This window comes from Pelobates fuscus, chromosome 3 (assembly GCF_036172605.1).
Source record: "Pelobates fuscus isolate aPelFus1 chromosome 3, aPelFus1.pri, whole genome shotgun sequence".
NCBI lineage: Eukaryota > Metazoa > Chordata > Amphibia > Anura > Pelobatidae > Pelobates > Pelobates fuscus.
Window position 1 is genome coordinate 221318274 of NC_086319.1, and position 27144 is coordinate 221345417.

General features: G+C 43.8%; 1 protein-coding gene across 1 annotated transcript; it reads left to right on the forward strand.

Moving 5' to 3' along the window:
* The first annotated feature begins 24784 nt into the window (after positions 1 to 24784).
* Positions 24785 to 26764, forward strand: CCDC71L (coiled-coil domain containing 71 like). Its single transcript, XM_063445433.1, has one exon. The coding sequence runs from the start codon at positions 24965 to 24967 to the stop codon at positions 25637 to 25639; it is 675 nt and encodes a 224-aa protein (XP_063301503.1). The 5' UTR covers positions 24785 to 24964; the 3' UTR covers positions 25640 to 26764.
* The last annotated feature ends 380 nt before the right edge of the window (positions 26765 to 27144 follow it).

Sequence of the window (27144 nt, forward strand, 5' to 3'; positions counted from 1 at the left end):
ATGGGACAATTAGTGTCACAGGTCCTCCTTAAAATTGGGAGGTTACCTGATGATGTCCTCAGCTAGATAGGTTCCCCTTAACCCTAGTGGAGGGATCAGAACTGGTAGGTAGAGCTTGCTACAAACGGAGGAGCAGTAAAGGGAAAAATCCTCTACCAGGGGACACACACAGGGTCCCAATGTACACCTTAACAGGACTACTGAATGGAGAGGACTGACCCTAAATACCTCGGCACTATATGAGAACCACTAGTGCCTACTGTGACCAGAGTCCCTATAGCTCCCCCAGACCAAAGCCCTTGTAGTGCAGAGCAGCGAGAGACCTCTAAAGAGGGACACACAAGGTCCCAAGTGACCTAAGCAGGAACGCTGAGAGAAGAGGTCTAAACCTAAATACCTCGGCACTATATAGGAGCAACCAGTGCCTACTATAACCAGAGACCTCAAAAGGGGGACACACAAAGTCCCAAATAGCTTAAGCAGGAACGCTGAGGGAAGAGGTCTGGACCTAAATACCTCGGCACTATCTAGGAGCAACTAGTGCATACTGTAACCAGGAACCCTGCCTGTCCTAATAGCTAAAAAATAAATTAAATTAAATTAATAAATCAAATCCATTAGTGCTACCAAAAAGAGTGTAAATAAATAATAAAGTAAATCTAGCTCGACGCGCGTTTCGGCGTGTCAGCACGCCGTCGTCAGGAGCAATGAACTGTTTAGATTCCCAGTGCTGGTTTAAATACCTCTCTGTATAATTGTTCCGTGAGTGTTGACGGCTGTGTATACCACGTGGTCCGCCATCCTAACTCGGTGCTCATTGGTCTGATCCTGGTGCTAATACCTCCTCTCTATGATGATTGGACTGACTTGTTTATGTTCCCTCCTCTTGCTAGCCGCGTCATATGACGCGGTCTCAATCAAGCGAGGGGAGGAGTGGGGCTTCCATTCATTGGTGCTCGGCCCTCCTGTCATCTTTCGGACCTGCCCCATTAGCGTCATATGACGCGGTGCTCGGCATAAGCCGTGAGTGCTAGTAATGGGGCAGTGGGCGGTATGAAGGAGTGATTTAACCCCTGCAGCATTAATCTTAAGGCTGTATATGATGGTCAGTTTACACTGTGTATAAGAGAGGTGCTGGGTGTTTATGGTGCTGAATGCATCCATAAAAAAGCAACCAGAATGTGATCAGTGCTGTGTACCATCTATGGAACAAATAATGGTAACGAGGTGTAACATCTATAGTGATGATTATAGAGTAGCAGAGGTATATCCATACGGGAATCAGCACACAACATCCCTTAGTAACAATATATATACAAGGTTTACGTGTGTATTATTTACAGTGACTAAGTTTGTGTCCCACAACAGGACTGGTGGGAATCACCATTATTAAAACATCCAAAAATGAGAGGAGGATGGAGAAGACATTAGAGGAAGGCTGAGAAGGAGAACCCCTCATTCAGACCTGCCGGGGAGAGGGTTTTGAGTTTATAAATCCAGTAGGATTCACGTTGTCTAAGTTTCGTGTCCCAATCCCCCTTCCGTTGAGTCTGTGGGATGTATTCAATCCCTATGAATTTTAGCTTATTTGCCGAGTTTTGATGATGGATTTTCAAATGACGTGAGATTGGTGTTTCCAGGTGTCTTCTGACTGAGTTGACGTGTTCCCTGATTCTCAGTTTAAAGGGTCTGAACGTTTTGCCCACATATTTCATACCGCATGAACAGGTGAGTAGGTAGATTACCCCTTCTGTCCTGCAGTTAAAAAATGAATGTACAGGAAAAGTTTCCTTGTTGTTGCTGTCCGTAAAATTCTTGGACTTTAAATTGATGAATTGACATGCACTGCAATGTCCACATCTGTACGTCCCCTTGGGTAGGTAATTGTTCCCTCCTTTCTTTAGGGGGGCAAGGTGGCTCTGTACCAAGGTGTCACGGAGATTTTTACCCCTGCGTGCCGTTACAGAGGGGAAGGTGGTGACTACCTGTTTGATCTGAGAGTCAGAAGTCAGAATGGGCCAGTACCGCTTAAGGGTGCTCATCATAAAATCCCAACCTGCATCATAGGTGGCAATGCAGCGGATTAGTTTCTGATCTTGCCCTAGTGTCTTGTTGTCAGTCAAGAGGGACTTGCGTTCAGTGCTGATTGCTCGGCTATAGGCCTTGCGTAAGACCCTATTGGGGTAACCCTTATCCTTAAAAGCACGTCTGAGTTCCCATGCTTTGACCTTGAAGTCGTCCACAGAAGAGCAGTTTCGCCTTAATCTTAGGTATTGCCCTATTGGTATGCCCGCTTTGAGGGGGCGAGGATGATGGCTATGCCAATTCAAAAGGCTGTTGGTAGCTGTGTGCTTTCTGAAGAGGGTTGTTACGATGGCCCCTTCGGAAATGGATATAGTAATGTCCAGAAAATTAAGTTGTTTACCCCCTATCTCACTGGTGAATTTGAGATTAAGATCATTCTTATTTAAAAGGTTTACAAAGGTTTGGAAATCTTGTGCAGTGCCGGTCCAGATAATGAGCACGTCATCTATATAGCGCTTCCAACAGAAGACCATTGCCATGAAATGGCTCAAATGTGGAGCGGACCTGATATGGTTTTCCCAGGTGCCGAGATAGAGATTTGCATACGATGGAGCACAAGATGTGCCCATCGCAGTCCCCCTAATTTGTTGGTAAACTGTACCATTGAACAAAAAAATATTCCTAGTAAGGATTGTTCTAAGTATATTAGAAATAAGTTCAATGTATGCAGACGGGGATTGTAACTCTTGTTCCAGAATGGTTCTTATGTTGCTAATTCCCTGTGTATGGGGTATAGAGCTATATAGTGACTCTACATCCAGACTGCATAGTAGTGCCTGGTCTGGGATGGAGATGTCCTTGAGGTGGCTGAGCATTTGTTTTGTGTCCCTTATGTATGATGGTAACTTGGAGACAATAGGCGACAAGATCTTATCCAGAAAGATGCTGAGATTCTGAGTCAAGTTGCCACATCCAGATACGATCGGTCTACCCGACGGGTTGTCTAGGGATTTATGGACCTTAGGTAAACTGTAAAAAGTTGATAATACTGGTTGTCTTACTAACATGAATTCAAATTCATTTTTGGTAATCAAATTGTCAGTTAGGGCTTGATTCAACATAGTTTTAATTTCGGCAAGAAATTGAGTTATAGGGTCGTGTTTTAGTACTTGATAGGTCTCCCTATCGTCTAGTAATTTCTGTACCATCCGTATGTAATTCGAGTGATCCATCAGGACCACATTACCGCCCTTGTCTGATGGTTTGATCACCAGTTGATCATTTTCTTTGAGTTCCTTTAGTGCTGTTTTTTCTATCCTAGTGAGGTTACCAAGGGGCTCAATTCCAACAGTCCCTAGTTCAGCTTCTTCAATTGCCCTGCACACCATTTCTAAAAAGACCGTAATGTTCTTATAGTCCTTTATATGAGGTGTGAAGCGACTCTTTGGTGTGAGGTGGGTAATTGGGATATCGCTGACATTGGGATTATTAGAGTCAAGAAGTTCAACTAAAGCGTCCAGGCAGTCCATGTCCTTAATTGTCAGGCCTAGGCTGGATGCTTTGAGTTCTTTTTTATGCATATGGTATTTGTGTAGGGCCAATTTACGGGCGAATAAATGCAGGTCTTTTGTCCAGATGAATTTATTAAATGCAGGTGTAGGTACAAAAGACAGGCCTTTAGAGAGGGTTTTACGTTGGGTGTCAGATAGTACGATTGAGGACAAATTAATTATCCTTAAGTCATTAGTTATTAACGTCGTTGTCTCCGCTGACCCCTGCCTCTCAATGCTTGTCTCGTTCTCGGACGTTGGAGTTCGTCTGCCTGTCTTAGCCCTAAAAAATCAACACCCTTCCTTAGTATGCTTTTTGGCTCAATTGGTATTGGGTTGGTGGTTGTGGATTCCCCCTCAGTGTCAGTAGATTCGTATTCGGAGGTACTAAAATGGTCAGAATCAATTCTTACTTTTCTTTTTGTCTGGCGATAGACTCTCCCTGTTTCAAAGTCTGTAGTGTCTCTTACAAATTTGTGATGTTTCTTGACTTTGATTTGATATGAGAATCTATCTAAATTGGTCTTCAGTTTAACCTCTAGGCTTTGAAATTGGGGATCTTCCTTAAATTTCTGAATATTCTCAATCTCAGTATCCAAAGTCTTTTGAATATTGGTCAAATTTATGGTCTCGTATTTACACACTATGGACATGAATGTTGAGGAGCACATTGCTGCTGCATCTTCCCATTCCCGTGTAAAACCCTCTATCTCAATATGTCTAGATGGTGGGACTAGGACTCTCAAACCCCTTGGGATAATCTTTTTGGAGATGTATGTCTCAAGAGTGGAGATCTCCCAACTTGTTTTAATTTGTTGTTTAAAGATTTTGGTTAATTTATTAAAACCACTTTGTATATCCACAGGGGGTGGAGCCTGTAAGGAGGAATTAGTAGAGAAGATGCTATCAGCATCTGAGCACCATTGTTTGTGGTCTATTTTATTAGTGAGAAAACCAGCCATAAGTACCAATATTCTATCTCAAATCCTAAAATAACGTCCTCTCGTAGGTAGGATGAAAACAGGGCTAAATGTGGTGCATAACACCTGAAAACAGAAAGTAGAAAGATGGTGGCACTTGTGCAGAGGTCAGAAAAAAGACCGGTGGACCAGTGTCACGATGCCCTGTAATAACTCTCCCAGAAGGGAATAACCCTTAATTGAAAATAATTAGGAGGAAAGGAGGGGACTAGAGAAAGTCCCTGAGGTGGAGAGTTATAGTGAAAAAATGGAGGGTCCCTACCTTTAATAATCCTAAGGGGTAAAAACAAACAATAGAGAAAGAACAGGACAGGTAAACCAAAGGTAAGGGGTAATACTAGCAAACATGGGACAATTAGTGTCACAGGTCCTCCCTAAAATTGGGAGGTTACCTGATGATGTCCTCAGCTAGATAGGTTCCCCTTAACCCTAGTGGAGGGATCAGAACTGGTAGGTAGAGCTTGCTACAAACGGAGGAGCAGTAAAGGGAAAAATCCTCTACCAGGGGACACACACAGGGTCCCAATGTACACCTTAACAGGACTACTGAATGGAGAGGACTGACCCTAAATACCTCGGCACTATATGAGAACCACTAGTGCCTACTGTGACCAGAGTCCCTATAGCTCCCCCAGACCAAAGCCCTTGTAGTGCAGAGCAGCGAGAGACCTCTAAAGAGGGACACACAAGGTCCCAAGTGACCTAAGCAGGAACGCTGAGAGAAGAGGTCTAAACCTAAATACCTCGGCACTATATAGGAGCAACCAGTGCCTACTATAACCAGAGACCTCAAAAGGGGGACACACAAAGTCCCAAATAGCTTAAGCAGGAACGCTGAGGGAAGAGGTCTGGACCTAAATACCTCAGCACTATCTAGGAGCAACTAGTGCCTACTGTAACCAGGAACCCTGCCTGTCCTAATAGCTAAAAAATAAATTAAATTAAATTAATAAATCAAATCCATTAGTGCTACCAAAAAAGAGTGTAAATAAATAATAAAGTAAATCTAGCTCGACGCGCGTTTCGGCGTGTCAGCACGCCGTCGTCAGGAGCAATGAACTGTTTAGATTCCCAGTGCTGGTTTAAATACCTCTCTGTATAATTGTTCCGTGAGTGTTGACGGCTGTGTATACCACGTGGTCCGCCGTCCTAACTCGGTGCTCATTGGTCTGATCCTGGTGCTAATACCTCCTCTCTATGATGATTGGACTGACTCGTTTATGTTCCCTCCTCTTGCTAGCCGCGTCATATGACGCGGTCTCAATCAAGCGAGGGGAGGAGTGGGGCTTCCATTCATTGGTGCTCGGCCCTCCTGTCATCTTTCGGACCTGCCCCATTAGCGTCATATGACGCGGTGCTCGGCATAAGCCGTGAGTGCTAGTAATGGGGCAGTGGGCGAGATGAAGGAGTGATTTAACCCCTGCAGCATTAATCTTAAGCACTGGGAATCCAGCACTGGGAATCTAAACAGTTCATTGCTCCTGACGACGGCGTGCTGACACGCCGAAACGCGCGTCGAGCTAGATTTACTTTATTATTTATTTACACTCTTTTTGGTAGCACTAATGGATTTGATTTATTAATTTAATTTAATTTATTTTTTAGCTATTAGGACAGGCAGGGTTCCTGGTTACAGTAGGCACTAGTTGCTCCTAGATAGTGCCGAGGTATTTAGGTCCAGACCTCTTCCCTCAGCGTTCCTGCTTAAGCTATTTGGGACTTTGTGTGTCCCCCTTTTGAGGTCTCTGGTTATAGTAGGCACTGGTTGCTCCTATATAGTGCCGAGGTATTTAGGTTTAGACCTCTTCTCTCAGCGTTCCTGCTTAGGTCACTTGGGACCTTGTGTGTCCCTCTTTAGAGGTCTCTCGCTGCTCTGCACTACAAGGGCTTTGGTCTGGGGGAGCTATAGGGACTCTGGTCACAGTAGGCACTAGTGGTTCTCATATAGTGCCGAGGTATTTAGGGTCAGTCCTCTCCATTCAGTAGTCCTGTTAAGGTGTACATTGGGACCCTGTGTGTGTCCCCTGGTAGAGGATTTTTCCCTTTACTGCTCCTCCGTTTGTAGCAAGCTCTACCTACCAGTTCTGATCCCTCCACTAGGGTTAAGGGGAACCTATCTAGCTGAGGACATCATCAGGTAACCTCCCAATTTTAAGGAGGACCTGTGACACTAATTGTCCCATGTTTGCTAGTATTACCCCTTACCTTTGGTTTACCTGTCCTGTTCTTTCTCTATTGTTTGTTTTTACCCCTTAGGATTATTAAAGGTAGGGACCCCCCATTTTTTCACTATAACTCTCCACCTCAGGGACTTTCTCTAGTCCCCTCCTTTCCTCCTAAGAATTAAGACTAGCTTTCTGTGACTTATCTAAATAAAGAGTATTGTTCACCGTATTATGTCTTATGGTATTTTATTTTTGCCCACTTTTTACAGGCCTACTGCTCTGTCGGTTTCGGCACACCACAACCGACTAGTTCCAACTCATTGATATTATGGTTATTATATGCTAGATTTCTGTATACGGCTATAGTGCCCCGACTACAAATTTGAAGGCTTGGCCTGTAGTTGTGGGAGGGGCTTGGTTTCCCTATAAAAGGGCTGCCAATCCGCTAACACCTTACCATTAATGGTCTGGCAAGTCCCCCCACCCGCCACTCCCTCTATTACAAACACCCTCTAAGGTGGGCCCACTTTTTACAGGCCTACTGCTCTGTCGGTTTCGGCACACCACAACCGACTAGTTCCAACTCATTGATATTATGGCTATTATATGGTAGATTTCTGTATACGGCTATATTGCCCCGACTACAAATATATATATATATATATATATATATATATATATATATATATATAATTACACAAGATCTAGAGCACTCACGTATCCACTAAACAGCAACTTCAATGTTGACAGATTTTATTAGTTTTTTTTTTTTTTTTTTTATAAAACAAACAAACCTAATCTAGGCAAAACTAATGGGGGGTTTAGTTACATTATATGATCATACATTGCATAAGCCTGCCACAACGCCAATGTACCCCATCTTTGGCAGGTCCTACTCTAACAGCCTAATGTCTGCTCTTATGAGATTAACCCACTTACTTGGGGAAAAAAATCCATCTGGGGCTCTGTGCAGTACAAGGCTAAATAGGGGCCTGGGATGAGGCACCTGTGACAGGGAGGGGTGCAAATCCAAGGAGTATGCTAGACTCCCAAATATATATATATATATATATATATATATATATATATATATATATGAAACCAGGGGGCTGCACTCACCTGAACATGCATTAAAAGGGTGGCTGCTGTGGGGCAATTTATACAATACACAAGATCCAGTGCACTCACCTATCCACTAAACAGCAAATTCAATGTATATATATATATATATATATATATATATATACATATACATACACATGTACAGAAAAGGATTATACTCCTGATTTTGTTTGCAAAGTGTATGTGGTGTAAATAATACTGCTTTATTTGTTCAATGCTTTCACAATACCAATCAAAATTTCAGTCAGTTATCAGGACTTTTTTATCAAGACCTTGTGCAGTGTTTCACAACATCAGTTAACCCCTTAAGACCGCAGGACGTACTATGCCGTCCTTATTTGGGCGGCTCTAAACGCCGCAGGACGGCATAGTACGTCCTGGGCGGTCTTACCCCCCACGTGGCCGGCGGCACATGGCCACTGCAGATCGCGGTCGGGGGGCATGCCTGGCCCCTCAGGCAGCCCCCCTGTGCCTGGGGACCGCGGTCTGCAGCTTCCGATCGCAGTGACAGGCTGTCACTGCGATCGGTATTTACCAGGTGTCAGACGATTTTAAAATCGGCTGACACATGGAGCCGCGGCATTTTCAATCTGCAGATCGCGGTCGGGGGACATGCCTGGCCCCCCAGGCAGTCCCCCTGCGGTCAGTGACCGCGATCTGCAGAGTCTGATCGCAGTGAGAGGCTGTCACTGCGATCTGAATGCAGAGACAGCCTCTCCCTGCGATCTGATCGCAGTGACAGCCTGTCACTGCGATCAGAGTTACTATGGGTCAGCCTATTGGCTGACCCATAGTAACTGCAGGCAGGATCCCCCTGCAGATCACGGTGGGGGGCATGCCTGGCCACCCAGGCACTCCCCCTGTGGCCAATTACCGTGATCTGCAGGAGGTGATCACAGTGACAGCCTGTCACTGTGATCACTGATCCTGTGTGTCAGCCAGTGATGTAAAATCACTGGCTGACACTGTCTCTGCCCCTCTGCTCCCCTCTTAACCCCTTAATGTTACAAAATTAAAATAAATTACAGTTACACATCAAATGTACTTAGATCATTTATATATATATATATATATATATTATATATATGATCTAAGTATATATATATATATATATATATAGAGACACACACATTTACACATACACTAAGTGTATTTTAATATTTATATATATATATAATTATATATATATATATTAATATCAAAATACACGTAGAAGGATATTGATTAAATATATACATAATTATATATATATATATATATATATTTTATAATAAAAAAAATATAAATACGTTTAAAAAAAAAATAATTAAAAATATATATATGTGTGTAATTTCGTTCTAACTGTATTTTGATATTAATATATATATATTGATATAAAATACACGTAGAACGAAATAATATATATATGTATATACCTAAGTATATACGTATACATCACTATATGTATACCTATATATAAATAAAAATAATTGTAAAAAAATTATATACATATATATATCCACACACGTGTATATATAATAATTTTACATATATATTTATGTAATAATTTTACATAATTAGGTATCCTAATTAATTACAATTAGCGGGACCTGCCTAACAACCCAGGCCGAAAGTATAGGGAATTTAATTTGCTAGCACTATATTTAACCCTATAACTTTCCAAGACACTATAAAACCTGTACATGGGGGGTACTGTTTTACTCGGGAGACATCACTGAACACAAATATTTGTGTTTCAAAACCGTAAAATGTATTACAACAATGATATCATCAGGGAAAGTGAAATTTATTGCATTTTTCGCACACAAACGGCACTTACACTGACGATATTTTTGCTGTAATACTTTTTACTGTTTTGAAACACAAATATTTGTGTTCAGCAAAGTCTCCTGAGTATAACAGTACCCCTCATGTACAGGTTTTAGGGTGTTTTCAAAAGTTACAGAGTCAAACATAAGGCTTGCGTTTCAGTTTTTTCACAATGAAATTCGCCAGATTGGTTACGTTGGCTTTGAGACCGTATAGTAGCCCAGAAATAAGAATTACCTCCATAATGGCATACCATTTGCAAAAGTAGACAACCACATAGAACTAAGAATTTTTTTTAAAAATCTTATTTTCTCTCATTTTTTTATATTGTATTCATATTAAGTTTTTTTTGTCAATCTTTATTTTATTGTGCAAATCATGAACATAGCAGGCTTGTTGCGCCACGACAGCGGTACAAGCCCAATTTAAACTTACATGAGGTAACAGTGCCGTGGTATACAGATTCCTTGCACATTTTTGTGGGTATAAGTGAATACATGGTCATCGAGTATGTCTACTGAAAATAAGCAGAAACCAGCTAACTATCAAGAGAGAGTGTTTTCTCTAGGTTATCTCTCGCAAAACTGAAAACATTAAAACGATGAATAAGCTAAACATAACTTTGGCATTAATTAAGTTGTCCATCGTTGGACATATGACATTGAAACAATGTGAGAATAATATTCGCAGGGCGCTTAGCTGCGGCATATGAGGGGTGAAGCTGATGTGGCTGTGGGGGGCAGTAGTTGTCCGCATATCGTAGGTGACCTAAAGCTCGGTCCTGGAACATAATGATGCGCCATGCATGGGCGTGCATGTTATTTGTTCTATGCTGAAGGGAGCTGTACTGCGTAGTGTGGGCCCTGCTGTATAACCCTGAGATGAGCTGGTGGCCCTTGCGTTCTGTCTACCCTGTTCCCGTCTATAGCGAGTAGTTTAGCGTCCCCTTGTGCCGGTCAGGTAGCGCCTGTAACCCCGAGGGGAAGCTCAGGTGGGGCCATAGATAAATGGCATGAAAGTGCCTTTGGATGCCTGTAATAGTGTGGGTGCTCCTGAAATATGTCCAAGATTCAATACGTTTTAACTTGTTTAGGAGTACAGTGAGTAGCGGGTCTAGTGTATATGTGGTATTGCATAAGAAGCCTTTAAGCTGTAAGAGATTGTGTGCACAACGTATGTCAACATATGCGTGAGCAGGAAGTTATTAGGCACATTCTAGTGAGGTTAGTGAAGAAGAAGAAAAATAAAAATAAACTATTTCCGTGATTGCAAAATTAACACTTAAAATGTTCTCAACTGTAACATGTGTAGAGTCTTATGCAAATGGTCGACGGTGGGGGGCATGCCCTAAAGTGAGTCCCACAGTACCGGGCTCCAGTTCATGTAGTGGCTGCCGCATATGGGTTTGCAGGTGGTCGTCGAGGGACAAATTCCGGTGCGGCGGCTGCGTTCCTCCCTAGTGTGCGCGTGGGTCCAGCTGTGTCTGGCGCTGTAGTGAGCGCAGTCGTGGGGAGGTTCGATAGTCCCAGTGCCACCGTGGCCTCCTGCATGTTATGGACCATGTGAGAGCTGCCTCCTCGGTCAACCAGAAGGGTGCGCCCTGGTCCCCAGCGGTACCGGATTTGGTGTTGTCGTAGGAGGGATGTGAATGGGCCCAGGGATCTCCTCCACGCCAATGTCCCCCTTGAGAGATCAGAGAAAAAGGAAAGTACCATCCCCTCGAAGGTAAGTGTCGGTTGGCCTCTAACTGCTGCCATGATTGCTTGCTTGTCACTGATGGATTGAAACCGGACTATGAGGTCCCCTGTGGCGGTTTGTGGGGCTCTCGCGGACTTTGGTAGGCGGAATATGCCATCGAGGGTGATCGCCTTGGCTGTTCTCGGGGTCACTAGTGTGGTGAGAAGCCTTCTGGCCAGATGTGGTAGTTCCGCCTCTGGGACGGAGTCCAGGACTCCCCTAAGTTTTATGTTGTTCCGGCGAAGTTTATCCTCTTGGGAGGCAAGTAGCTGCTCGTGGAGCAGGGTCTGCTGCTTTAGGCCATGTACTGCCGCTTGTAATTCTGCAATCTGCGTTGTGTGATTATTGGCGGTGCCTTCCACAGCTCCCAGCCTGACTGTGACAAGTTTAAAATCTTCCCTGAGTAGGGCCACATCTGCAGCTATCTTTCTATGGTGGTCTGCCATGAGTTCCCCCAAAGCCTCCATAGTAACTGGGGTGGGTGCTTTCATGGGTGGCTGTGCCTGTACCAGCGTTTGTACCTGTATGGTCTCGGGCTGTGAGGGGTCCCCATCCTCTCCTTCAGAGGTCCCATCCGAAAAATCGGAGCATCCGCCATGCATAGCCGCCATGTGCGCTCCGGTTGCGGCCTGTGCCTGCCGCCACAGAGCCCCGATATCCATGCTCTGTCGGGGTTTTTCGGCTTTCGCCTTTTTCGACCCATTGAGGATGTGTGGGTCTCGATGGCTGTCTGGAGAGGTGATTTGATCCTTTTGCTCGTTTGTATAGGGGGTTTGTCGGCTCAATTATCGGGAGCCCCGCTACCATGCGACCGTCCGCTTTGCCCGCTAAGCTCCGCCTCCCTATTCATATTAAGTTATGTTCCATACCTAAATATTTGATGTTAAATGAAAGCCCTGTTTCCCCTGAATAAAATTATATATAATAAGTGTGGGTGCATTTAATATGAAAGAGGTGAATTACGGTTGGACAGACATATAGCGCAAATGCCAGGTTTTGTTTACGTTTTCTTGGGATCACAACTTGTACATTTGGCTGCGGTCTTAAGGGGTTAATGTTTCAGTTCGTCTTGATAAAAGTCCTGATAGACTGAAACATTGACTGGTATTGTGAAACATTGAACAAATAAAGCAGTATTATTTACACCACTTACAAGTCCTCAGAGTGCATTCCTGTTCGGATATTATTTGATCGGCTGGAGTTCTTTGAGCACCGAGGCAGAAACAAAACTGAAGACAGCCTGTACGAGAGCCTAGAGTTTGTATTATATATATATATATATATATATATATATATATACACACACACACACACACACACACACACACACACACACACACACTTTCTAGTGGATCTCCTGGCTTATGTTTGCTCCTAGGGGGTGGCTACTTGTGATTTCTTAGGATGGAAGTACTGCCTATACAACCAAAGACCATGTTGATGGTGCTGTCTTTTGTGTCTCAACTAAGGACATTTTAGTTGCTTAAGCCTGGTTTATTTACCTGACTAGCTGTTAACACAATTACAGTCAGAGATCTAACTTAATTACAAGTAAAACAAAAGAACAAAGGAAACTATTCCAGAACACAATCATTTAAAAGTCCTGAACGATATGCATGCATTTTTGCACTTTTGTAAACAATGGTTTTAATTAGATTAAGAGAGGAACAAACAATGACTATGTAGTAGGTTTCTAGGTGACTAACAGATAAAATTCCACAGAATAGACTTGTTTCAAAGCAAATAATTAGCATAATTTACACATGCAAAAACACATGTCCACAGACTAGCTGGAAAGAAAGAAAATGTAAATATTCAAGCCAATACAGCATGCTTGGTATGTCATAAAAGAGATTTACTAGCGCAATAGAGCCAACTAGCATCCAAACGCTGGGGCGCATTCCAAAGTGCCTTAATAACATTGCATTGTATAGCCTCATTGGAATATGTTGGAAAATTAGGCCACCCAAAATGAAAAATAAAACTATCAATTGAGCTACTGTGATGTAATTCCAGTAAAATACAAGTTTAGCAGGCTAAGATTGCCACAAGGCATATGTATGTATATGTGTTTGTAGTATCAGTTAGTTAATTACACGTAGCTAAGATACTGTTATCACTGTACTGACCAGGTGCAGGAATGTAAGAACTGGAATTACGCGTCCCTCTCCTTTGTATCAGATGAGCCACGTGGTTAGACCGGATGGATGAGTTTAGACTCTATTTATTAAATAGGTTAAGGGTATGTGTGGGTGTAGTTAATTGTGGGAGGAGCTACAGTGCTATATAAGGAATGTACTCTATGTATTCAGTACTCAGACTTTGCTGTATTTTGGTGACGCTAGTCCCTCTGAGTCCCGATCGGTGATCCAATAAAGAATCTCTTCCTTCCTGAAGAAACCTGTGTCCATCTCTCTGTGCTTGGCTTCCGTCAGTTTCTCCGGTATCATTTGGTGCATTGGCCGGGAAGCTCATCGTTCAACGGTAGCTGAGAGGCAGAGGCGTGAGACGGTCTATCTTTGCCCACGTTCTCTACGGCTGCACCCCTGAACTTCTGCGTGGACCTCCCTTCGTCTCGGCGCCACTGGTCTGTTGTCCAGGAGATCATCGGCCTCTACGTGAGAAGTGCTGGGGTGTCCCCGTCGATGAGTGTGAACTCAGGTTCAGGAACGAGGAGGTAAGACAACTGCTGTTTTAGACGGCAGGACCCACTAGGGGTATACCGATTGTGCGGTAGGCCCAAAGGGGTTTTGAATCAGTGTATCTGCCCCCTCTGTCGGAGGGAAGGAGCGAAGGCGCACCGCTCGATCGAACGCTCTTTAGTCAGACCGTTTGATTTGGTTAGTCAGGCGGGGTCCTGGTGTAAATAGCCCTAGCCGGACACCGGTGTCTTGTCTAGACTAGCGTTCTAGGGTGTATATTACGTTCGCTAGGTCGGAGGGACCGGGAGACTAAGCGGCGCCTGTGTAAATTCGGTTCGCTAGTTCTCATCCTATCTGGGCTAAGTGGGAAGGCGTGTAAATTTGGAACCCACTAGACTTTTGATAGTGCGACTAAGAGGCGCCTGTGTAAATTCGGTTCTCTAGCTCGCTATATATGTGGTGATTGGGCAGTGTGGCTAACCAAAACGGGTGTATATAGTTTTAGGTAGTCCATTCAAGGTACTGGCCAATAGTTTAGTTGGGAATTGTAAATGTGTTAACGATTGTTTTAGTAAAGTGTATATCTTGTTAGATAGCGCGAGCTCAGCCGTCTAGCGAGAGTGTTAATAGTGTGTTGCTGTATTATAGTGCACGGTACCATAACCCTGTATATTTACTGACATTATATAATAAGTACTAATCATTGTCGTCCATTGCATGTTTAACACCATAACCACTAATAATTGTATTGTGACCTTAACTTGTGCTTTGACCTATGCTAACCGTACTGTAACCGCTATTTGTAAAAGACGATGTTACTGGGGTGTGTTATAGACGGGTAATTCGTATATAGAGAATTATAGCGTGGGTGACTGTATAGTTACGCCAAAGGGCATAATATTGATTATATAGTGACTGGTGTAACAGCTGTGTGTGTACGGGAATTCCCTGAGTGTTTATTGTTATTGTGTACGTTTCACTTGGTAACCGTACCACGTGGTGCTGTTGCCAGAGGAAACGGGTGTGACTGTTGAATAGTACGCGTGTATAGTATTCGTTGTCGACGACGTTCCATTGTTAAGTATGGGTGCGTCGCAGTCAACGATTCCGGATCCCTTAGGATGTATGGTTAAGAATTTTAAAAAGGGATTCAAAGTTTGTGATTTTGGGGTAAAGATGTCTCCTGTACGTTTGGTCACTTTGTGTACTAGGGAGTGGCCTACTTTGGTTGCGGCATGGCCGCCACGTGGCAGTTTGGATCCAACTCTGGTACAGCGCTTACACGTGGCTGTATCGGGTAGGCCTGAACTTTACGGCCAGTTTTCTTATATTGACTGTTGGAGACAGGCCGTAAATGACTCGCCAAAATGGCTCCAGACATGCCACGAGGAGCAGTGTCGCCTCATGGTAGCTAGGACTTGCTCGTCCACTAGGACTGGTGTTAGGCCCATTTTGGACACGCCCCCTGAGTCCGAGATCCCTTTGCCGCCCCCTTACTTTCCGTTAAGAAGAAGTGACGCAAACGCAGGAAGTCCTGCACCCCTCCCCTCATTACCCTCATCCACTTCCGCTTCCTCCTCCAGTACAGGATCCACCCCCCCTCGTACTAAATCTCCCCTTCCGGAACCAGAATCCACCCCCATTAGAAACGAATATCCTGATTTGGCGCCACTTCAGACTTCCGGTCAAGCTTCATCTAGCTCGGCTCGAAGTGTTTTATTTACGACCTTTTCCCAAAACCGACCTCCCACATCCCCATACCCTATCTCTCCCCGACCGGAACCCATGACTGACGCCTCTCTACGTAGCCCCATCCAAACCCGACAGTTGACTGGTGCCCAACAATTAAAGCACTATCAGATGCCTCTTCGTCTGAATCCCGGGTCAGCTTATATCGATGCCGCAGGTCAAATGGCACACGCTGACCCAGTCTTCGTATATGTCCCATTTACCACAACCGATCTTTTAAACTGGAAGACCCATAATTCCTCGTATACTGAGAAACCACAAGCTATGACTGATCTGTTCACCTCAATAGTACAGACGCATAATCCGACATGGGCTGATTGCCAGCAGTTACTAATGACTTTATTTAACAATGAGGAAAGGACAAGAATAAATCAAGCAGCCATTAAAGCATTAGAGGATAGAGCCCGTGCTTTGAACCAAGCCAATCCAGCAGCATGGGCCGCGACACACTATCCCAACACCGATCCCGATTGGAACGTAAATGGTGCTGATATGGTTCAACTCAGAGCCTATAGAGACGCTATAATTGCTGGCATGAAAGCCGGAGGAAAGAAAGCCATTAACATGTCGAAGACAGTTGAGGTGATCCAGAAAAGCGATGAAGCGCCCAGTGTCTTTTATGACCGATTATTGGAGGCATACCGCTTGTATACCCCCTTTAATCCGGAAGACGCAGACAATTCCCGAATGGTTAACTCCGCCTTTGTCAGCCAAGCATACGGAGATATTAAGCGCAAGCTACAAAAGTTAGAAGGGTTTGCAGGTATGTCCATCACCCAACTAATGGAGGTAGCAAATAAGGTCTATATGAACAGGGATACAGAAAGTAAGAAAGAGGAAGAGCGCAAGATGCGTAAAAAGGCTGATATGCTAGCGGTAGCGATCGCAGGCGTAGATAAACGGGGCCCAGATAGAGGCAATAATAGATGGAGTAGGGAGCCTTTGAGTAGGGATCAATGCGCGTATTGCAAGGAAGAAGGGCATTGGAGGAACGAATGTCCGCAAAGAGAGCAGTACGAGAGAGACCAACCCAGGGCAGGCTACGGAAACTTTAGAGGTAGAGCGAGAGGTAGAGGAGGCCCCGGAGGGAGTAATGGTTATAGAGGGAGTAATGGGAACAGAGGAAGTGTTAGGGAAGACAGGTATATTCCAGCAGCGCAAAGGTCCCGCGATAGAGAAGGTAGGGACTTTGTAGGATTGGCTGACACTGTCATGGAGGACTATTGATACCGACCGGGCTCCATCCCCCTTGGTCGAGCGGAGCCTATGGTCGATGTATCAATAGGGGGGAAAAGGAGTGCGTTCATGATCGACACTGGTGCTGAACATTCAGTGGTGACTAATCTAGTTGCTCCTCCATCTGGAAGGACTATTACTGTGATAGGAGCAACTGGAAGAAGTGCTGAAAAACCGGTTCTTAAAAGTCGACTCTGTACATTGGGAGGCCACGTAGTAAAACACCAATTCCTTTATATGCCTGAATGTCCAGTCCAATTGCTGGGACGTGATATGCTATCAAAATTACAAGCGCAGATTACGTTCCTACCAAATGGAACAACATCCTTAAAGTTTAATGGACCTTCAGGTATTATGACTTTATCCGTACCAAAGGAAGAAGAGTGGCGACTTTATACAGTGTTGACTAGCCAAAACCCTAGGAGTGATGAGACATTGTTTAACATACCAGGAGTTTGGGCAGAGAACAACCCACCAGGACTGGCCCGCAATATTCCACCAATAAAAATTGAACTGAAACATGGGGTTTATCCAGTGAGCCTAAGACAATATCACATTCCGCAGAAGGCTAAGAAGAACATCCAATCCTATCTGGATAAGTTCATACGGTATGGTATCCTAAAATTCTGTACTTCCCCCTGGAACACCCCATTGCTGCCTGTTCAAAAGCCCGGTACAGATGAGTATCGACCTGTACAGGACTTAAGAGCAGTCAATGATGCGGTTGTTAGCATACATCCAGTTGTACCCAATCCATATAACCTGCTTGCTTTAATTCCGGGCGGGGCTACTTACTTCACAGTCTTAGATCTCAAAGATGCCTTCTTTTGCCTCCGAATTGCCGCAGAAAGCCAATGTATTTTCGCTTTCCAATGGGAGAACGCTGTAACGGGCTCAAAACGCCAAATGACTTGGACAAGACTGCCCCAAGGGTTTAAAAATTCACCTACCCTATTTGGTTCAGCTCTAAGTCAAGATCTACTGGATTTCGAGTCTATCCCAGGAGAATGTGTATTGTTACAATATGTAGATGACTTGTTGATAGCAGCAGTTACAAAAGAAAAATGTCAGCAAGCAACGCACGATCTACTACATATTCTCTGGAAGGCAGGATACAAGGTGTCCAGGAAGAAGGCTCAGTTGTGTTTGCCAACTGTCAAGTATCTGGGATTCCATATCTCTGAAGGTCAAAGGATTATGGGGCCAGAGAGAAAAGAAGCTGTCTGCCAAATACCAATACCCAAGAATAGAAGACAAGTGCGAGAATTCTTGGGGGCAGCAGGCTTCTGTAGGATATGGATTCCCAGCTATGCGATACTGGCAAAACCTCTGTACGCAGCCATCAAAGGTACAGAGCACGACCCCTTCTTATGGACCCAAGAACAGCAAACGGCATTTGAAGATGTGAAGAAGGCTTTGATGAGTGCCCCAGCATTAGGTCTACCTGATCACACACGACCATTCTACTTATATGTACACGAGCAAAGAAGAATGGCTGTGGGAGTATTGACACAGTACTTGGGATCATGGCAAAGACCTGTTGCCTACATGTCTAAGCAACTGGATGCAGTGGCCAGCGGACTTCCACCTTGTCTAAGAGCCGTAGCTGCAGCCGCCCTGCTAGTAGCTGAAGCCGATAAACTCACTCTGGGTCAAGAACTTTATGTACGAGTCCCACATGCAGTACAGACGTTGTTGGATTACAAAGGAAATCATTGGTTTAGTAACAGCCGTATGACCAAGTATCAAGCAATGTTGTGTGAAAACCCAAGAGTGCATTTAGAGACTGTAAACACCTTAAATCCAGCTACCCTTTTGCCGCAACCTACTGAAAGTCAACATGATTGTTTGGAAGTAATGGATGAAGTATTTTCAAGTAGACCAGATCTTCGTGATTTTCCCATCCAGAACCCCGATGTTCAATATTACACCGACGGCAGTAGTTATGTGAAAGAAGGGATCCGCTATGCAGGATATGCAGTGACAACAATAGACAAGGTGATAGAAGCTCGGCCACTGGCGAAAGGAACATCAGCACAAAAGGCAGAATTAATAGCACTAACACGAGCGTTACAATTGGCTGAAGGTTTAAGAGTAAATATCTATACGGACTCTAAGTATGCGTTTTTAACCACTCATGCCCACGGAGCTTTGTATAAAGAAAGAGGACTACTGAATTCAGAAGGCAAAGAAATCAAGTACGCAGCTGAAATCCTACAACTATTGGAAGCAGTGTGGGAGCCGAAAGAAGTCGGTATCATACATTGTCGAGCGCATCTGAGAGGAGATGGTGATGTAACCAAGGGAAATCGGATGGCAGATAGTGCAGCTAAGCGTGCTGCTGAATCAGGAAGACAGGAGTATGTGGGGCATATAGCTGCTCTTATACCAACTCCACTGTCCCAATGGACTCCAGTTTATACAGCTCAAGAAGAGGAGTGGTTAAAGACTGAACCGGGAAAGTATTTGGAGAACAAGTGGTATCAGCTAGAAGATGGAAGAATAGTCATACCAGCATCACTAGCGGTAGAAATTGTCCAAAATTATCACAACGGGACACATTCTGGGAGAGACAGTACTGAAGAATCTCTCAGGAAACATTTCTACATACCAAGATTGTCCAACTTGACTCAGGCCATTGTACGCAGATGTGTAACGTGTGCTAAGAATAATGCAAGACAAGGACCAGTAAAGCCACCAGGAGTCCAGTTTATGGGGGGACTCCCCATGTCCGATCTACAAATAGACTTTACAGTAATGCCTAAATCGGGTGGACATCGTTACCTGTTGGTAATTGTGTGCACCTATTCAGGCTGGGTAGAAGCATGTCCTACTCGTACAGAGAAAGCAGGAGAAGTTGTAAGATTCCTGCTACGAGAAATAATACCCCGATATGGACTACCCTGTTCTATAGGATCGGACAATGGTCCAGCTTTTGTTCATCAGTGCCTACAACAACTGACTCATATGCTTGGTATAAAGTGGAGGCTTCATACTGCATATAGACCCCAGAGTTCTGGTAAGGTAGAGAGAATGAATAGAACTATAAAGAACCAGTTGGCTAAAATGTGTCAGGAAACCCAACTTAAGTGGAACGTTCTCTTACCCATAGCTTTATTGCGAATCCGCAGTACCCCTACCAGAAGGATGGGCCTCTCTCCTTTTGAAATCATGTATGGGCGACCACCTCCCGTACTTGGTAACTTAAGGGGGGACTTGAGTCAGTTGGGAGAAGGAATTACCCGGCAGCAGGTTGTAGAGTTGGGTAAGACTATGGAGGAGGTACAGAAATGGGTACAAGATAGATTACCTGTGAATATTTATCCCCCTGTTCATAGTTATCATCCAGGAGACCAAGTGTGGATTAAAGAGTGGAATAATGTACCGTTAGGGCCCAAGTGGAGAGGTCCTTATGTTGTTCTTTTGTCTACCCCTACAGCGATAAAAGTAGCCGAAGTAACTCCGTGGATACATCACTCCAGGGTTAAACCAGCAGCAGTCGATTCTTGGCAAATTACAGCAGATCCAGAGAATCCCTGCAAGATCCGGTTGAAACGCACTACTCAGTCGGAGTAACGAGGAATTATTGTGGATTACAAATTTTATTGTTACAGGTGTGAGTGAGAAGGCCATAATAAAGCCTGTCCGCTTACCAACACATAGTGTATAAGCCAGGAAAGTCTCGAAGGGACACCTGTGAAGACGAGCAGAACTCCATTCCCTGCAGCCCTCACATCCTGGAAGCTGAGGTTCCATCGCACGGACGAAGACTGAGGATGACGGCGAAAGATGTGCTTTTGATTGTGTTTATTTATATGTGTTTTTATATTCAGGAAGGTAGAGGTACCGACACTCCTAGCTGTGAGGTATGCATTAAGACTACGAGAACAGGTAACCATATTTCCCAAACCCTAATTTGGCATTCACAATACGAATGTAAAGGAGAGGTATCAAGATGTAGATACCTAAATATAGACTATAGTGTGTGCCATTTAGGAGTAGGAGAACCTAAGTGCTTCAGTCCAGAGTATCAACCTCGTACAATTTGGTTGACTCTCAGGAATGGAGATCCTCAGGGGACCCTAATTAATAAGACGGTGTTAGAATCCGTACATTCTTCGGGTGTTCTGCTATTTGATGCATGTAAGGCGATATCAAGTGGTAGAAAACCGTGGAATGTATGTGGGGATCTTAGATGGGAGAGGACGTATGGGTCTAATGATAAATATATTTGTCCCAGTAGTAAAAATAAATATGTGAGTCCTAGATGCCCAAATAAAGACTATAACTTTTGTCCATATTGGTCTTGTGTGGGGTGGGCGACTTGGGGACAGACAGTAGATAAAGACATGATAGTGACTAAGTTGCCGACTAGCCCTTATTGTAAGTCTATGGAATGCAACCCAGTCCATATACTTATTAATAACCCCGACAAGTTCCTAGATAAGTATGGAAATTTATTTGGGTTTCAGATATACGGGACGGGTTTAGATCCTGGGACATTATTGTTTATAGGAATAGAGACTGATACGGTATCCTCCCAGACTCATCAAGTATACCATTCCTTTTATGAAGAGATGAGTATAGATAATAAGATCCCCCATAACGCTAAAAACCTGTTCATTGACCTAGCTGAAAGTATTGCCGGTAGTCTTAATGTTACCAACTGCTATGTGTGTGGAGGTACTAACATGGGAGACCAATGGCCTTGGGAAGCAAAGGAGGTAATGTCCGGTTCTGAGGCAGTTGACCAACTAATATCTACACAAGCCGATTATCATTTGAGTGTTAGAGGTAAATCTGAGTGGAGATTAAAGACCTCCATCATAGGTTATGTTTGCATAGCAAGGAAAGGAATAATGTATAATACTTCTGTAGGAGAATTAACTTGTCTAGGGCAAAAAGCTTATGATGATGATACTAAAAATACAACTTGGTGGTCGGCTTCAAATGTCTCAGAACCATCTAACCCGTTTGCTAGATATGCCAGTTTAAAGGATGTGTGGTTTGATTTATCCATCACATCTACCTGGAGAGCCCCAGCAAATTTGTACTGGATCTGTGGTAAGAAAGCCTATTCGGAGTTGCCACAGGACTGGGAAGGGGCATGTGTGTTGGGTATGCTCAAACCATCCTTCTTCTTGTTACCGATTGAAACAGGTGAGACTTTAGGTGTTAAAGTGTATGATGTGAATCATAGGAAGAAAAGGGGACCCTTAGAGATAGGCACCTGGGAAGATAATGAATGGCCTCCCCAGCGTATCATAGATTATTATGGGCCAGCCACGTGGGCAGAAGATGGTACCTTTGGTTATAGAACCCCAATTTATATGCTCAACCGTATTATAAGATTACAGGCGGTGGTTGAGATTATTACTAATGAGACCTCACAAGCACTCAATCTTCTAGCGAAGCATAATACCAGGATGAGGACAGCAGTGTACCAAAATAGATTAGCCTTGGATTACCTTTTGGCAGTAGAGGGAGGTGTATGTGGGAAGTTTAACCTGAGCAATTGCTGTCTTCAAATAGATGACGAAGGGCAAGCAATAGCTGAGCTTACTAGCCATATGGTTAAACTAGTGCATGTGCCTACTCAGGTATGGAAAGGGTACAATCCAAGTAGTTGGTTTGGTAGCTGGTATGAGTGGTTTGGAGGGCTTAAGGCAGTGGTAGGTGGAGTCCTACTGATTTTACTGTTGTGTCTACTCCTACCGTGTCTTATACCCTTAGTAGTTAGGTCTGTGCAAAGCCTGATAGGAAGTATAGCAGAGAGGAAGGCTGCTGCACAGATAATGGCGATATATAAGTATAAGGCTCTAGATCAAGGAGAACCAATGCAGGAAGATGAGTGTTAAAAGATTCACATCATAAGATAAGTCTGGTCTGGTTCATGGTAACCTGAGGTATATGCAAACCAAGGTTAAGTGATGCCTCAAGTAATTGTGAAATATCAGAGGCATCAAAGGGGGGAATGTGATGTAATTCCAGTAAAATACAAGTTTAGCAGGCTAAGATTGCCACAAGGCATATGTATGTATATGTGTTTGTAGTATCAGTTAGTTAATTACACGTAGCTAAGATACTGTTATCACTGTACTGACCAGGTGCAGGAATGTAAGAACTGGAATTACGCGTCCCTCTCCTTTGTATCAGATGAGCCACGTGGTTAGACCGGATGGATGAGTTTAGACTCTATTTATTAAATAGGTTAAGGGTATGTGTGGGTGTAGTTAATTGTGGGAGGAGCTACAGTGCTATATAAGGAATGTACTCTATGTATTCAGTACTCAGACTTTGCTGTATTTTGGTGACGCTAGTCCCTCTGAGTCCCGATCGGTGATCCAATAAAGAATCTCTTCCTTCCTGAAGAAACCTGTGTCCATCTCTCTGTGCTTGGCTTCCGTCAGTTTCTCCGGTATCACTACTTTATCTATTGCTTTGCTTGTGTTTGAAAGAAATGTTACACCCCCACCCCTCCCTCTCCCCCCCAAAAATCCAGCATTTATTAAGATAAGGTAATTTGGGCAACTTTATGCTGTAAAGTTTTATTAACATAGGTGTGTGCAAATAGTGCTCGGTCACACCCTAATGTAAGATCAAAGGGTCCATCTATCTCCTGTTTAGGTATTCTAGGAACTGAAACAATGGAGATCCCACCCAGGCTCCTCTGTGTCTGGGAGATAACTACATCAAGTAATCTGATCTAATCAACCTCCAGACAACAAGGCGGTTTAACAGAATATCCCTAAAGCACACACATAAACATCAGAAAACACGTGTGGTATCCCAAGACTGTTAGTCTATAAGTGCCATAACTGGCAAAATATCACTGTGATCCGTCACAGGGGTCAGAGTAATTTCAGTTTCAAGTTTCAGTTCCACATAGCGGAATGCTGGGTTTTTGAATATAAAATAATGATGGCCAATAGATTCTGTAGCACTGTATAACAAATACAATAAGCAAGTAGTTACAACAGGACAAGATGGATGTACAAGAATGGATGGTGAAGGTGCTTTGTGTACACTCGCTTATCATTAGGACAAAACAATTGTATTTAGTACCTAATTTTTTTAAATGAGTATTTTATTTAATTAAACTTTAAACTTTCTCAGCGTACACTAATGTAAAATTTGTCACAGGACTTTGATAAAATTTCTATGGATGACTGGTTCAGTCTTTTCAAAACTGGGTCACTTTTAAGCCCAAAAGTGAGGCACACTCAAAAAATTAATCCTAACCAGACCATGACAATTTTCCAACCAAATTATTCAAAACTGTTAGAAAAACTTTCCAAATTATTTATCTGCAACAATGCCTATAGACGATAAAAGTGATGTTTGTAGATAAATATTATTGATGTTTGTAGATAAATATAATAATTTGGAAAGCTTATCAAACAGAGGACTTTTTCTGGTCAACTTAAAAATCAATGTGGTGAGCTCACGCCCAGCCACAAAGTTCAACTAGGAGTTTCACCCCATCTTATTTTATTTAACACATACTACTTTCCATAAAACTGGGCTCTATCTAGAGTGCAATGTATCAATAACTAGTTTTTATGTGAATAACCTAGAACGTATTGTTAAGTAACTAGGCTACTCAAACAATATGGCCGACATGAGCAAGACTGGTTGGGTTCTCCAGCCATGGCTCTGCCCACGACACCCCACTCAGCCAATCAGCGAGTAAGAAGGGCAGTCTCCGGCCAATCACGACACCGGATCCCTTGTGAGGGGCGGGGCTTAGCGTGTGTCGTATTTCAAAGAAGCGGCTATATAGCCAACGGTAGGCGCCTTTGAAAGAAGCCATTTTGTATTTTTTTTTTGCGGCTCGCGTTGGAGGATCCTGCGTTAAAGCGGCCGGCCAGAAGGGGGGTGGCCGCGCTGGAGGAGACTATCCCTGGCAGCTGTTAAGTTTTGATCTCGTTAACCGCTTGTGTCCCAGCATGTCTTCCCTGGACGAGGTGGCCCAGAGGCGCCGTGTGGCCATGGAGGGGGAGAAAGTGGTGTATTCCCGCTCGCAGCTGCTCTGCTCGGCCACCAAGCCGCTGGAGGACGCGTTCGAGGTGTTCGTGCCGGAGTCCAAGCAGTTCATGAACTCGGACACGGAGCTCTGGAACTTCCTGTGCAGCCTGAAGAACGACTTCTCGCCGGTCGTGCTCCGCAGCAAGGATGTGTACGGGTACTCGTCCAGCCGCTCGGTGGTGCCGGACCCCAGCCTTATCTCCCGCGGGAAATCAAAGGACAAGCCGGCCGCCCAGCCCAAGAAACCGCCTGTCCAGAGGAAGAGGAAAGGGGCAAGACTGACCCTACGGAAACGCCGGCGGGGTAGGACCGGCGGCAGCGAGGAGTCCGGCACCAGTAGCACAAGCGGAGGCAGCAGCGTGTGCAGCAGCCCAACTCCATCGGAGCTCCCCGGGCTCCTGGGCATGAACAAATCCCTGGAGGACATGTGGAAAGCGGCTAACCACAAACAGACGGTTTTCCCATCCATTCGGGTCACCGATGTCTCCTGCGAGGCCAAAGTAGCCGCTGCCCGAGTGAGGGCGCAGAAGATCCTGAGGGTCAACCTGCAGCCGGTGGTGGTGATCAAACGCTCGCCCATCCTGTCCCCGTCCTGAAGAGACCTCTCGGTTTCTCTACCGGGTGCTCAGCTCTGCTCCCTATGCACTTTCATTGCTTGTCTCCGCCTGGAGGCTTTGTGGACATCACCTACTTGGAGGTTGCGGCTCCGGTATTCAGTCAACCTGTTTACATGTCTCTCCATTGACTTTTCATGTGATCACGGCACTTTACTGTAAAGATTTACTACTTACACAAAGAAGAAAAAAAAAAGGGATCTTCCTCTTGAGGACTTGTAGTTTTATTTTAATTGAGATCTACGCCGGGATCCCAAGTTCCCCTCTGCCTGTCTATACATAACGGTTGGATGTAGTTGCAATATTGGTTGAGAACCCGTTAATTGTGTCTAGCGGCTGGTTACCGGGCGACAAAAAGTGCGAGGAATTCTGCGAACCTCAGAGTTCTACTTCCCTTCCTGTCTGGAACGATGTGAAACAAGTACTTCGTACAGGGAATTTGTATGGATAGCTAATCCGTTTAAAGCAACTTGCATCAATCCAGATCAATTGCTAATGTGTTTCTCTTATAGCATGGGAAGAATTTACCTACTTTACCCTGAGAGAGGCGCTCTGGTAGCAATGGGGTTTACAATGTGATCCTTTTTAGAAAGCTTGATAATCTACCACCTATTTGCGTTTCCAGGTTTACCGGAGCTGGCAACTAGTCTGCTTATGCAAAGGAACTTTAATTCAGGAGTTCCTCTAAATTAAAGCATTGTGGCCACTGTTGTTTTTTTTTTCTCCAATCAGTAACTACCTCAAAAATCTGGAGTCGCAGAAAATACTATTCCAAAGACTAGTTTGTTTTGTGATCTATATCATTTCACTTTAACATGTACCACATTACAATATGCCAAGAGGTTTAAAAGACTTGATGTACGAATGAGGCTGTGACAGTCTAAATGCAAGTTTATGCAATTTTTTTCCCTCTTAGTTATTGTTACTTGAATTGTCAAGGTTATAACAAGTATAGGGGGGAACTTGTTACTTTGATAAGCTTGTGGGTGTTTTTTTTGTTTTTTTTCTTTGTAATAATACCTGTTTTATACCAAGCCAAGTGAACAATATATTTCTTTTCAGTGTTTAATAAATAGACTTCACTGAAAGGTATATTTTCAGCCGAAATGTCCTTTTTTTTTTTTATTTTTTTTTTTTTTTTTTTAAATGCAAATTTTTGCAATGTCTGTATATAGCATTTTCACAGGAAGGATATTTATTGTGGACATGGAACGGATCAAGCATTTTTTTTTTTTTTAGTTTTGTTCTTTTTATAGAAGGATGCTGTTACAGGTCAGACATTCTATGGTCTGAATGTGCCTTTACGTCTACATGTCAGTTTTCACTGTGGATGACATGAGCTTTTAACGTGGTAGATATTGGTGCTCCATGCTTTTTGGGAGTCTGTTTTGAGGTTTAATATGCAACATATCTACATGTGTATAATTTACATCTTCACATATGTTGCTACTTTTTATTTAAACTGCTGGGATAATCTTGTCTCTCTA

What these genes read in the sequence shown, in the direction of transcription:
- CCDC71L (XM_063445433.1), top strand. Translation starts at nt 24,965, where the DNA reads ATGTCTTCCCTGGACGAGGTGGCCCAGAGGCGCCGTGTGGCCATGGAG.